The sequence below is a fragment of the Tachyglossus aculeatus genome, chromosome 1 (assembly GCF_015852505.1).
Source record: "Tachyglossus aculeatus isolate mTacAcu1 chromosome 1, mTacAcu1.pri, whole genome shotgun sequence".
In the NCBI taxonomy this organism is placed as follows: domain Eukaryota; kingdom Metazoa; phylum Chordata; class Mammalia; order Monotremata; family Tachyglossidae; genus Tachyglossus; species Tachyglossus aculeatus.
The window spans coordinates 59,771,500-59,786,465 of NC_052066.1; the positions used below are offsets into that span (position 1 = coordinate 59,771,500).

Here is a 14,966-nt window from a genome sequence, read left to right on the forward strand (position 1 = left end):
TTCAGCTCACCATAGAGAAATTGAGTAGTCTGCTGTCATCCGTTCTCTTCGCATATTCTGGATGGTGATGAGATCCTCTGTCCCTCTGTGGGAACCAGTTTTCCTCAGAGAAAGCTAGACTATGAGCTTTTTGAAGGCAGGGATCGGGTCTACCTACTCTAATGTTCTTTCCCAAGTACTTAGAATGGTAATCTCAATAAATACCATTGATTGATTCATATGGGAAAATTCAGCGGGAGCTTCATATATGACTGTGATTCTCTCCACTCTTCACATGGTAAGAAGATGTATACGTAGTGAAATATTCCTCTCTGGGGTAAAAAGGAAGCTCTAGTTAGTTCATCTGGGTTTATGTTTATGTCCTTTTCATTGAGCCACTTCGCTAAACCAAGTCATCTGGCAACCATGCAGTGAGACACATGATAACTGGTTTCTTGTGATCAGTCTTCAAGCTTGGCCCTTGCAGCTCTGAACATCAGTAGCTTTAAATTCCATCTTGTGTACCTCGGCTTTGGTGTTTTTCTGTTGCTATTCTTTCCAGTGGTGGAACAGATTAAATCCTAGATTTGGTCATTTTCTGGTTTGGGAATAAAGTTGAGTCAAGATTACTGGGTTCTTTGTAGAATTTGCACCTGGGTCCTGGCTGTAACATTTTGTCACATGTCTTTCTGGGATCACACTGAACGTAGGGTGATCAGTAGTTTTAGTAAAATAACTAGGGTATTTGTTAAGTTGCCTACTGGAGTGTAAACTCACTGTGGGCAAGGAACGTATCTACTAACTCTATTTTTTGTACTTTCCCAAGCACTTTGTGTATTGCTCTGCACACAGTAAGTGCTTAATAAATACTATTGATGATATATAGCAAACACTGTACTAAGTGCTGCAGTAGATATAACAAAACAGAGTCCCTGTCCCACATGGGGCTCACAGTCCAAGTAGGACATAGAGCAAGTAGTGAACCCCCATTAAACAGATGGGAAAACTGAGACATAAAGACGTTAAGTTGCCCCAGGTAACAGCAGGTAAGTGGCTGAGCTGGCGTTAGAACCTAGTTCCTCTAACTTCTAGATGCATGATCTTTCCACTGAGACACTCTCATTGTTATACAGCTAAGCTTGTAAAATTTCAGTCTCATGATCTCTAGACTATATGTGGTCAGGGAACATATCTACCAATTCAATTGTACTGTACTCTCCCAAGCACTTAGTACAGTGCTCTGTGCACAGTGTGTTCAATAAATATTAAAACTGATTGATTGATTGTTGTGCATATGGCAAGCACTCAATAGATGAAGCAAGAGCACTTAGTACAGTGCTCTGCACATAGTAAGTGCTCAAAAATGTCACTGATTGAAAGCCATAATATATCTAAATGTGTCTCCCTCTCTAGACTGTCAACTCCTTGTGGGCAGGGAACAAGTCTACCATTTCTGTTGTAAGTGCTTAGTATAGTGCTCTGTGCACAGTAAACACTCAGTGAATACCATTGATTGATTGATTGATTGCTCTGCATACAGCAAGCGCTCAATAGATGAAGCAGGAACTTTGCAATCTCATAACTACAATTGCCCTTGAAGACTTTCAGTTAGGCCTGAACCTTCAGTCATGCTGTTGTCACACTCAATCTCCCACAGGAGGCTGTCTATGTAACAGAATTCATTGCCAACCTCCAGCTCTGTCTCTGAGGGAGTTACAAGACGGAAAGTTACTAGAGGGAATGGGCTTGCTCAAAGCCCCATTCTTTTTCACCTTAATTGTCAATCCACAATGATTTACTGCTTTTGAGAAGCAGTTCCGAGTCACCAATATGTCTCTTCTTGGGTGTACGTTTCAGAGGACAGTTATCAGTGTTTAAGAACTGTGAAAGTGATTCAAGGACTCTTAATGATGCTCTCAGCTTGTAGAATTGTCAGTTTCCCAGAGGACCGGAATCTCATTCTGACACAAGTTTCCAGGTTTTTCTTCATTAAGCCCTCAAGCCTGGCTCTGTTGAAAAAACCACCTCATGCAAGCCCTGCTTTTCTCTGCAATGATGGACATAGTGTCAAAGCAGCTCCAAATCTGATGTGATTAACCTTGTCTAAAAGAAATACAGCCAGACAAACCATCAGGCTACTTAATGGTTTCATATGCTTGAGGCTACAATCTTGTTGTGAGCAGGGAATGGATCTACCAACTCTGTTATATTGTACTCTCCCAAGCATTTAGTACAGTGCTCTGCACACAGTAAACTCTCAAAAAAATACAATTTATTGATTTATAGGTAGATATGTTTTACAGGTTTGAAGCTTCAAAGCTCTCAGCTGCATCACCTTTGTACTTGGAATTTATACCTTTTATTCACCCCACCCACAGCACTTTATGTACCTATCTATAATTTATTTATTTATATTAATGTCTCTCTCCCGCTCTAAACTGTAAGTTCCTTGTGGGTAGGGAACATGTCAACTCTGTTATACTGTATGTACCCTCCCAAGTGCTTAGTACAGTATCCTGCGTACAGTAAGCGCTCAATAAATACTATTGATATGCTGCTGAAATGCCTCCTACTAGGCTGAAAAATTTAATGCTCCCTGAAAAGTGCCCAACTTTGACAGAAGTATCAAGCGTGGTTGGGTGAGGCCTCTGGATTCAGAGCTCCACCCCAGGATCCAGGGAAGCCCCTAAGAAACGGTCACTGTATTCATTCAATCATATTTCATTCGATCGCGTGTATTGAGCACTTTCTGTTTGCAGAGCACTGAACTAAGTGCTTACTGACTACAATTCCCTAATGCCAACCTTACTCTGTACCTTAGTCTTGTCTATCTCACCACCTACACCTTGTCTCCAACCTCCCTCAAGTGAGGAACTTCTCCCCTCTCCATACCCATCAGATCCCCTTCCATCCTCTCCCCCTCGTCCCCCTCTCCATCCCCCCATCTTACCTCCTTCCCTTCCCCACAGCACCTGTATATATGTATATATGTTTGTACATATTTGTTACTCCATTTATTTATTTATTTATCTTATACATATCTATTCTATTTATTTTATTTTGTTAGCATGTTTGGTTTTGTTCTCTGTCTCCCCCTTCTAGACTGTGAGCCAGCTGTTGGGTAGGGACTGTCTCTATGTGTTGCCGACTTGTGCTTCCCAAGTGCTTAGTACAGTGCTCTGCACACAGTAAGTGCTCAATAAATACGATTGATTGATTGATTGATCCCCACTCTGCCCACCTTCAAAACCTTCCTAAAATTGCATCTCCTACCTTCCCTAATTTAAGCCCTCATTTCCCATACCTGCCCCACATCCTCTGCATCACCTGTGCACTCAGACCTGTACCCCTTCATTCATTCATTCGATCATATCTCATGAGCACTTACAGTGTGCAGAGCACTAAACTAACTGCATGGGACAGCACAATATAACCATTAACAGACACATTCCCTGCCCACAGTGAGCTAGAGACAAGCTTCCAGTCTAGAGCAGTTGACATTCACCCCACCCTCAGCCCCATAGCACTTCTGTACATATCCTTACACTCTGTAATATTTTTTAATGTCTATTTCCCAGTAGACTATAAACTCCTTGTGGGAAGGGATTGTGTCTACCAACTCTAGCGTAGCTTCCTTTTAAGTGTTTAGTTCAGTGCTCTGCACACAGTAGGCACTCAATAAATATCATTGATTGATCAGTTGATTGTTAGGTGAAGGCATTTAGGTCTCGTGGGTCTTTTTTGTTATTATTACTTTTATTGGAGGACTATCCATAAAGATACATGGTAAAACTCTTTTATAAACAAAACTGGAGGACAGGTTTGTTTTTGAATGTAAGCTTGTTGAGGGCAGAGAACATATCTGCTGATTCTGTCGTACTCTCCCAAGTGCTTAGTACAGTGCTCTGTACACAGTGAGCACTCAATAAATAGCATTTTTTTTGCTAAGGTTATGTCATAGTTTTGGGACACAGCATGGCCTAGTGAAAAGAACATGTTGTTTGACCTTGGGCAAGTCACTTAACTTCTCTGTGCCTCAGTTCCCCTGTTCTCCCTCCTACTTACACTGTGAGCCCTATGCATGATATGGACTGTGTCCAACCTAATTAATTTGTATCTACCCCAGCCCTTAGAACAGTGTTTGATACATAGTAAAGTGCTTAGCAAATACTATAAAAAAAATTGTTGCTGTTACTGCCTTCAAGGAGCTCACAGTCTAGTGATCCTGGGCAATTATTCTGTCTGTTCCCTCATTACAAGCCCTGCTAGTGGATTTATATGATTTCTGTTTTCATTTCTTTTTACCCACTGGCCAGTAGAGCTGGGATGTAGAAGTGAGATATCTTAAAGGCAGATGGCAGGGCAGGCGAGGACTAGAAGTCACTTTTAATTACTATTTAGCTACCCTCCTACTACAACCCAATCTGCGTACTTCACTCCTTTATTGTCAGCCTACTCACTGTACTTCGATCTCATCTGTTCCACTACTGACCCCTTGCTCACATTCTTCCTCTGGCCTGGAACGCCCTCCCCTTGCACATCTGAGAGCCCACCACTCTCCACACCTTCTGTGATGGCATGAGAAACAATGTGGCCTAGTGGAAATATCACAGGCCTAGGAGTCAGAGGACCTGGGTTCTAATCCTGTTTCCTCCACTTGTCTGCTGTGTGACCTTGAGTAGTTCATTTAACTTCCCTGTGCTTCAGTTTTATCGCCTGAAAATGAGGATCCAGTAATTCTTCTATCTCCCACTTAGATGGAGAGCTTTATGCGTTACAGGGGCTGTGCCTGACCTAATTATCCTATATCTATCCCTCTGCTTAGTATAGTGCTTGGTAAATAGTGAGCACTCAACAAATACTACAATTATCATCACTGTTATTTTGAGTATCACTTCGATGTTAATGAATGACCGTGACCAGGACCTTGTCCGCAGAGAAACTCTTTTATCATCCGATGTTAAGTATAGAACACAGGTGGTGCTGAGATATTTTTTCATTTGAATTTATTTATTATGATATTTGTTAAGCCCTTACTCCGTGTCAAGTACTTCTGAGCACTGGGGTAGATACAATCATTCATATTAGATACAGTCTCTGTTGTGGATGGGGCTCACAGTCTAAGTAGAAGGCATTTCACAGTTGAGGGAACTGAGACACAGAAAAGTGACAGAGCAGACAAGTGATAGGGCCGACATTAGAATCCAGGTCCTCTTACTCCCATGCCTGTGCTCTTTCCACTAGGCCATGGTGTAACATATGCCCCTCTTTAAGCCAGATGTTACCAATTTTAGTTCCCATCACATCTCCCAAACTGTAGATGACAGGGCCTTCCACAAACATCCTTATGATGGCCACAGTAGGGAAAGAGTCAGTGGTGGCAGACCAGATGATATATGACAAGCCCATTCACACACACAAAACAGAGGGTTTATGTTATCCTTGACACCTTTCTCTCATTCAATGAACATATTCAAATTCATCACTAAAGCCTGTCAGTCCCACCTTCACAGTGTCACTAAAATCATCCCTTTTCTCTCCATCCAAACAGCTACCATGTTTATATAATCACTCATCCTAACCCACCTGGATTACTGCATCAGCCTCCTTGCTGACCTCCCAGCCCTCTGTCTCTCCCCACTCCAGTCCACACTTCACTCTGATGCCCAGATCATTTTTCTACAAAAACATTCAGGACTTGTTTACCCCGCCTCAAAAAATTCCAGTGGTTGCCCATCCACCAGCGCTTAGAACAGTGCTTTGCACATAGTAAGTGCTTAATAAATGCCATTATTATTATTATTATCATTATTATCAAACAAAAACACCTTACCATTGGTTTTAAAGAACCTTGCCCACTCCTACCTCACCTCACTACTCTATTACTATAACCCAGCCCACACACTTCGCTCCTCTAATGTCAATCTTCTCATTTCTTCTCTCTCCAATGACCCACTTCCTTCCTCTGGCCTGGAACACCCTCCCTCCTCAAATCCGACAATTACCCTCCCTGGCTTCAAAGCCTTATTGAAAGCGCATCTCCTCCAAGAGGCCTTCCCAGACTAAGCCTCGCCTTTCCTCATCTCCCACTCCTTTCTGCATTGCCCTGACTTGCTCCCTTTCCTCTTCCCCACGTCCAGCCCCACAGCACTTATGTACGTATCTGCAATTCATTCGTTTGTATTGATATCTGTCTACCCCACTCTAGACTGTGAGCTTGTTGTGGGCAGGGGATGTGTCTCATTGTTTTATCATACTCTCCCAAGCACTTAGTACAGTGCTCTGTACACAGTAAGTGCTCAATAAATATGATTGAATGAACCCTCAAGGAACTAGGCCTAAGAAGAAGCATCAGCAGTAGTAATGATAAACCTGGTGCCAGTAGTGGAAGAGGAAGCTGTGCAGGGGACCCTAGTCTGGTGTGGCGTGGTAGCAGTGGTAGCATCTAATGCTAACCTACTCACTGTGCTTAGCAGCATGACTCAGTGGAAAGAGAATGAGCTTTGGAGTCAGAGGTCATGGGTTCAAACCCTGGCTCTGCCAATTGTCAGCTGTGTGACTTTGGGCAAGTCACTTAACTTCTCTGTGCCTCAGTTACCTCATCTGTAAGATGGGGATTAAGACTGTGAGCCCCCCGTGGGACAACCTCATCACCTTGTAACCTCCCCAGCGCTTAGAACAGTGTGTTGCACATAGTAAGCACTTAATAAATGTCATTATTATTATTATTATTATTATTATGTATTTTACCGCCAACTGCTCTCCCACAACCTGCAACAGTATAGCTCAGTGGAAAGAGCCCGGGCTTGGGAGTCAGAGGTCATGGGTTCAAATCCTGGCTCCGCCACTTGTCAGCTGTGTGGCTTTGGGCAAGTCACTTCACTTCTCTCTGCCTCAGTGACCTCATCTTCAAAATGGGGATAAAGACTGTGAGCCCCACGTGGGACAATCTGATCACTTTGTAACCTCCCCAGCGCTAAGAACAGTGCTCTGCACATAGTAAGCGCTTAATAAATGCCATCATTATTAACTTGCCTGTGCCCCAGAATGCCCTCCCTCTTCAAATTGGACAATTATTCTCTCCACCTTCAAAGCCTTATAAAAAAATCACATCTCCTCTGAGAGGCCTTCCCCAATTAAGCCCTCATTTTCTCTTTCATCACTCCTTTCTGTGCTGCCCTTCAATCAAACAATCAATAATCAATTATATTTATTGAGGGACTACTGTGTGCTGAGCACTGTACTAAGTGCTTGGGAGGGTATAGTATAATAAGTGACATTTCCTGCCCACAGTGAGCATACCGTCTAGAGGGGGTGGAGACAGACATTAATATAAACAAATAAATTACAGATATGTACACAAGTGCTGTGAGGCTGAGTGGCAGGATGAATAAAGGAAGCAAATGAGGTGACACAGAAGAGAGTGGAAGAAAAGGAAAAGAGGACTTAGTCAGGGAAGGCCTTTAAGAGCAGCTTTCCCCGACTAACCCCTCTAGTAGGATGTACATGTAGTGGAGAGACCACAAGCCTGGGAGTCATTCATTCATTTGTATTTATTGAGCACTTACTGTGTGCAGAGCACTGTACTAAGTGCTTCAGAAGGTCATGGGTTCTAATCCCTGCTCCACCACTTCTCTGCTCTGTAAAATGGGGATTGAGACTGTGAGCCCCTTGTGGGATAGGGGCTGCATCCAATCCAATTACTTGTTTTTGCCCCAGTGCTTAGAATAGTGCCTGGCATATAGTAAGCGCTTAACAAATACCATTATTATCTGTCTACTTATTTTGTGGTGTTGTCTGTTTCCCTCTTCTAGTCTGTGAGCCCGTGGTTGGGTAGGGACAGTCTCTATATGTTACCGATTTGTACTTCCCAAGTGCTTACTGCAGTGCTCTGCACACAGTAAGTGCTCAATAAATACGATTGAACGAATGAATCAATCAATCAATCAGTAAGACTTTGAAGGTGGTGCGTAATTATCTGCCAGATATGGAGAGGGAGGGTGTTCCAGGCCAGAGGCAGGACTTTGGCAACAGGTTGACGGCGAGATGGACAAGATAGGGGAAGAGTGAGTAGGTTAGCATTAGAGGAGCGAAGTGTGTGGGCTGGGTAGTAGTAGGAACGTAGTGAGTTGAGGTAGGAAGGGACAAGGTGATTAAGTGCTTTAAAGGTGATGGTAAGGAGTTTCTGTTTGATGCAGAGGTGGACGGGCAACTACTGGAGGTTCTTGAGGAGTGGTGAGACATGGACTGAATGTTTCTGTAGAAACATGATCCGGGCAGCAGAGTGAAGTATGGACTCGTCTTATCCTGACTGGATTACTGCATCAGCCCCCTTTCTGATCTCCCAACCTCCTGTCTTTCCCCACTTCAGTCTATACTTCACTCTGCTGCCTGGATTACCTTTCTACAGAAATGTTCTGGGCATGTCACCCCCCCTCTTCAGAAATCTCCAATGGTTGCCTATCAACCTCCGTATCAAGCAAAACCTGCTTACTATTGGCTTCAAAGCTCTCCAACACCTTGCCCCTTCTCCCTCACCTCCCTTCTCTCCTTCTATATCCCACCCCACACACTCCATTCCTCTGCTGCTAGCTTTCTCAGTGTGCTTCCTTATCGCCTGTCCTGCTGTCTACCCCTGGCCCATGTCCTACCTCTGGCCTGGAATGCCCTCTCTCCTCACATCTGCCAAACAATCACACTTCCCCACTTCAAAGCCCTACTGGAGGCTCTCCTCCTCCAGGAGGCCTTCCCAGACTAACTCCCCTTTTTTCCTCAGCTCTCCCACCCCTCCCCATCACCTTTGCTCCCATTGCTCTATGCCCCCACCCCAAAACACTTGCGTATATACATATATATGTACATATCTATAATTCTATTTATTTATATTAATGCTTGTTTACTTGTTTTGATGGGTATGTATCTGTAATTCTATTTATTTATATTGATGCTATTGATGTCTATTTTCATGATGTCTGTCTCCACCCTTCAAGACTGTGAGCCCGTTATGGGCAGGGATTGTCTCTCTTTGTTACTGAATTGTACTTTCCAAGCTCTTTAGCTCTGCACACAGTAAGTGCTCAATAAATACTATTGAATGAATGAATGAGTGGATGAATGAATGAATAAATGACTAGAGTGGGGAGCCCCTAAAGGCAAGCAGGTCAACAAGGAGGCTGATACAGTAATCAAGTGGGACAGGATAAGTTTTTGCTAGTAGTAGTTTGGATGGAGAGGAAAGTGAGGATTTTAACAATGTTGGATTAACGATGTCCTTTAATTCACCCCTCTCTCAGCCTCCCAGCACTTATGTATGTATCCCTAATTTATTTACTCATATTAATGTCTGTCTATCCCTCTAGACTGTAAGCTTATTGTGCACAGAGAATGTGTCTACCAACTCTGTTACATTGTTATACTGCACCTCCCAAGTGCTTAGTACAGTGCTCTGCACCCAGTAAGTGTTCAATGAGAAGCAGTGTGGGTTAGTGGATTGAGCACAGGCCTGGGATTCAGCAGGATCTGGGTTCTAATCTCGGTTCCCCGATGTGTGCTGTATGATCTTAGGCAAGTCACTTTATTTCTTTGTGTCTCAGTTACCTCATCTGTAAAAGGGGGATTAATACTGTGATCCCCATGTGAGACATGGACTGTGTCCAATTTGATTAGCTTGTATCTACCCCAGCACTTAATACAGTGTGGCTCAGTGGAAAGAGCACGGGCTTTGGAGTCAGAGGTAATGGGTTCAAATCCCAGCTCTGCCAACTCTCAGCTGCGTGACTTTGGGCAAGTCACTTAACTTCTCTGTGCCTCAGTTACCTCATCTGTAAAATGGGGATTAAAACTGTGAGCCCCCTCTGGGACAACCTGATCACCTTGTAACCTCCCCAGCGCTTAGAACAGTGCTTTGCACATAGTAAGCACTTAACAAATACCATCATTATTATTATTATTATAGTGCCAGGCACATAGTAAGTGCCTAACAAATACCATAAAAATAAATAAATATGATTAATTGGTTGATGGTAGCAGTGAGAGCAGTGATTTCCATGTCACTGACACCAGCCCACCCAATCCCACCAGTATCACTCAAACCAGAATCCATTTGTGTACCTATCCCTGTGCTGGTTGCAGTGCTTGGCACATAGTAACCACTTGACAAGTACCATCATCATCATCATTATCATTATTACTATTATTATTATCATTATTATTATTATCATTCTCTCTGTTAGGAATCAGTGAAGTTAATGCATCAGGGGGTGCTCAATAAATAATACTATTAATAATGGCATTTGTTAAGTGCTTACTATGTGCAAAGCACTGGTCTAAGCATTGGACTATTACCAATATGCCACCACTAGATTGTAAACTCCCTGGGGGCAGGGATCTTGTCCAGTAACTCTATTGTACTACACTTTCCCAAGTGCTTAGTTTCAGACTCAGTAAATATCATCGATTGACTGAAAATAATAGCAATAGTAATTGTGGTATTTGTACAGCCCTATGTGCCAAGCTCAGTACTAAGCGCTGGGGTGGTTACAAGCAAATCAGATTGGACAAAATCTTTGTCCTGCATAGGGCTCACAGTCTTAATCCCCATTTTACAGATGAGGTAACTGAAGCACAGACAAGTTAAGTGACTTGCCCAAGACCACAGAGCAGACTAGTGGTGGAGCCGGAATTAGAACCCATGACCTTCTGACACCCAGGCCCATGTACTAGCCACTCCACCATGCTGCTTCTCAATTGGAAGATCCATACACCCATTCCACTAATGGAGAAATAGACCCAGGGAGAGAAGTGAGGGCCAGCCACATTATTACTGTAGGAAGTGCCTACTTCAGAGAAATTTCCATCATTTATAATCTTTCTTTAACCTTCAAATATATGCATTTATTTGATGTTCAATTTCTTATTTTTCTCGTATTTAAAAACTTGTCAGGCCCAGATACAATTTATAACACTTTATCGCCTTTCTAGAGCACTATAGTGAAGCGAAAATTAATTTGCCAGGCAATATATCGTGGCATCCATCTAACAGTATGTTATGCAGGAGATAACCTCAGATCTGAAAAATTTGAGGGCAGCTCTAATATACAGTCCTTGTTCCCTATTACATGTCCAGGATATAAATGGTGGTTTCAAGTTGGGAAACTACAAGTGTAATTGCCCAGTCCAATGTTAGCCTGTGAAACTTGATAATAGCAGTGGAATGATGGCTCATGTCCATGATAACTCTTTGGTCTACAAGAAAGAACGTTTTTAATATCCTTGATATCAGCCATCACTTCAGATTATGAAATGCAGGGCTCTGGGTCAGTGCTTGACCTTCCCCTATGCCTACTCCTGAAAGATATCAATCTTCAATCCACATTTTTACATTAGAAATATCTCAGCTAAACAAATCGTAGTTGAATTTACTTCACCTCTTAGTTCAAGCCAAAAACATCATGGGTAAAATAGCCACCAAAGATCAATTAGAGGGTTGATATCCACCTTGACATAAAATAAACCAAAACCAGCATTGATGCCAAGAACACACTCTTATAAAAGTTGCATCCATCTAGGATGGTTTTGGTTGGATGTTTTTTTTTTAACAATCATTTTCCAGCCTTGTTAAAGGTTGCTGTTATCACTGCCCTAGAAATGTAATTTAAAATTCTATTTTGGAAAATTGTAAGTGTTTTAATTGTAAGGAAGCCTCAATTTAAATGACTCACAAAGGATGCAGTTTCTTTGCAAATAACATGAAAAGGACTAATCAACTGTTGAAGTCAAAGTGGAAGTACAGGTTATTTTGTTTTTATTGTGCCATACGTATAAGTAGTTTTTCTTGTAATTTGATTAAGTATAATGAAAAAGTTATAGATAGAATGAGTCACAGAGTACATTAAGCCACTTGAATAATTGCATCAATTATTTTCATCCTCTCCCAAATTGCGTACATATAAATTATTGTTGCTCATTTTGTGCCATTTCTTCTGGATTTTCGAAACTGTACCACCATATGCCATGAAACCATGCTCAAGACAAAGTAAAATTATTATTTTATTTTCCTTGAGGAAAACCAATGGACGTTTTATTTTAGCCTACCGATGTGACATTAAACACTGTGAATAAAATATAGATGACTGCAATAAATTTGAAATCTATTGTTCTCTTTTGACAAGCTGAATAATCTACAGAATAGTTTTCCAAATGATGAATTGAGATTTTTAAGGGTGTTATTTGCATTTGGAAAATTGCCATTGCGAGGCCATACATCTTAAGCATGTGCCACATTGCTGGAATTGGGGGCCCTCGAGCATTAACTCATTCTGTGGGAATGATGATTTTCTAAGAGTTAGGAACGTTGGACTCTGGGAATTGGAGAGGTGGGCTAATTAGGTTATGTAGCCTCTAAGCCTATGTATAAATTAATCAGTGTTCAACCTTTTTGCTAACAAAATGTATATAGGATTGTCATTTATTTGAATGAATATTGGTTTATCTTTGAGAAGCCATGATAGTTTAAGGAATCACTATTGTGCATCTCATTCTTTTATCATATTCTCCAGAGAATCAAACAAGAACTTCATTTCAATTTAATAGAAAAATGGTGCTTGCCATGGCAATGTGGGATACTCGTTTTTCTCTCAGGCAGGCATGTGGAAGAGAAATGCCAGAGCCTATGTTTGTTTTTTAACATTCTTTTAGTGTTAGGGGGAAGAAAAAACTTGCTGGAGATTAATTTCCTCATCATGCTTTCCTTTTAAAGTGGTTGTTTTTCACAGCCATTAAAGACAGTAGGGGTGATGAATTCCCATTCCCAGCATGCATGACTGAATGAAAGAGCTCTAGCATGTCTGTTCTACGTCTGTAAAGTAATTGAATCCCAAAGGATAAGGGGCAGAAACTCTCTACATTTTAGAGCAGTACAATTTCATTTTTTGGCTGGTGTAGTTCCGAAACATACTTAGGGAAACACTGTGGCTCAGTGGAAAAAGCACAGGCTTGGGAGTCAGAGATCATGGGTTCTAATCCCGGCTCTGCCACTTAGCTGTGTGACTTTGGGCAAGTCACTTAATTTCTCTGTGCCTCAGTTACCTCATCTGTAAAATGGGGATTAAGATTGTGAGCCCCACGTAGGACAACCTGATCACCTTGTATCCCTTCCCAGTGCTTAGAACAGTGCTTTGCACATAGTAAGCGCTTAACAAATACCATCATATATATATATAATCCTGGCTCCGCCACGTGTCTGCTGTGTGACCTTGGGAAAGTCACCTAACTTCTCTGAGCCTCAGTTACCTCATCTGTAAAATGGGGATTAAGACTGTGAGCCCCACGTGGGACAACCTGATCACCTTGTATCCCCCTAGCACTTAGAACAGTGCTTTGCACAGAGTAAGCGCTTTAAAAAATGCCATTATAGTATACTTTCGAATTCATTGTATTTGGCAGTGCAAAAAGAAGAAATGTGAAGTGCATTATGTGTAGATGTGCATTTAAAAATGTTATTTTGATCATTTATTTCAGATTGGTCTAATCGAAGACTTTTTATACCGTTTAGAAGATAGTTTCTTAAAAACAAAAAAACGTAGAGGGACCAGAAGGCAGAAAATGAAAAAGAAGCGGCTTCAGAGAGAACAGAGCCAGCAAGGCCCTGGGCACCGGAAAGTAGGGTCCAAGGCATCTGAGAGAGGAAGCCTGGACAGTCCTTCCTCTCAGTGAGCCAGAGGACAGCCGGACGAACAGCTTCCCTGTGTGTGACGGAAGGCCTGTGCTCACCTTAAGCAAGGAGGTTTGCCACGTCGCTCATTTGAACAGTCAGAAATAAATGTTCCCTCAAACCTGGACTCAGTTCTTTCTCACTATGGTCTTGTTCAGTTAAATAACCTACAGGAAAACCACAGCTACCTGTTTCAAATGCCTCGTCCCTTTGATATTGACTCCACTATGTCCTTTCTTCTAATCCTTGACCATTCCTTTGTGTTTAAAATATCCACCCAGATCCATTCACCCCCAATAGAAAAGGAATATAAATGCAGATTTTGAATGTGAACAGTAATTATGCTGTACTTCCTCCTGACACATGGCTCTCATGTCCACTTGGGCATAATGTCTTTAGAGAATATATGATTCAAATCATTATTGAGATTCAAAATGATTCTTTCTGTTACCATTGTTACAAGTTAGAACTGCACTTTAATGCTCTCCTTTTTCATTGCACAGAAAAAATTTTATTTAAATAAAAATTTCCAAATATCAAAAGTGCAGCCATAGACACTTCCTCAGCTCTCTGCCCAGAAGCACAGCTGATTGACATTTTGTGTGGACTTCAAGATGGACAATAAAATGGAAGACCTCATTAAAAATAGCTTTTCTGCAGGACTCTAGGCTTCCCCATCTTCCCAGATGCCTCTTGCTGCCTGAAAGACTCAAACCAAAAAAGTATATACGTATATAATGAAACTCTCTGTCCGTTCCCAGCCACGTGTACTTCCCTGACTCTTCAGATTGTTTTCTTCTTGAGCATCGGTGCCTCATTTGTCTCTCAACTCTGACAACAGAAGCCGTCATTTTGAAACTCTCTCCAATGGCTAGGTTTATCTAACTGAACTTTGCTTTGACTACACTAATGTATTTTAGAATAAATTAATTAAGGTAATCTTGGTGGAAGTGTAGAATTCAAGTATACTGTATACCCCTTTGCCAACCCATTCACCATTCCTGGCTATCTCCCTCACTCAACATAGTACTAGATGGAATTTGCCATCTGAAAACCAAACTGTCTGCCATAAAGCCGGACGAATGACCATCTTATGCTACCTTGCACCCTCCCTCCCATCTATTTGTCTTGAAGCTTTCAATTTAGCTACTGTTTTTTTAATCTTGCTTAAAGATAATTATCTTATGAAGTATGATATTTCAAACCAGCAACCCTTAAATCAAAAAGTATTGAAAGTTAGAGATCCTGGACAAGCTTTGATTTGTGATCATCTGAT

At 41.7% G+C, this 14,966-nt stretch overlaps 1 protein-coding gene across 2 annotated transcripts in view; it reads left to right on the top strand.

Moving 5' to 3' along the window:
* The window catches only part of SPATA16 (spermatogenesis associated 16), a 241,231-nt gene extending 227,202 nt beyond the window's left edge, over nucleotides 1-14,029 (top strand). Inside the window, exon 11 of one of the 2 annotated variants that reach the window (XM_038748176.1) lies at nucleotides 13,498-14,029. In XM_038748176.1, the coding sequence (XP_038604104.1) occupies nucleotides 13,498-13,692 (195 nt within the window). In that variant the 3' untranslated portion in view covers nucleotides 13,693-14,029. The remainder of the gene's footprint in view (nucleotides 1-13,497) is intronic. The other variant, XM_038748167.1, reaches the window with a different exon arrangement.
* The last annotated feature ends 937 nt before the right edge of the window (nucleotides 14,030-14,966 follow it).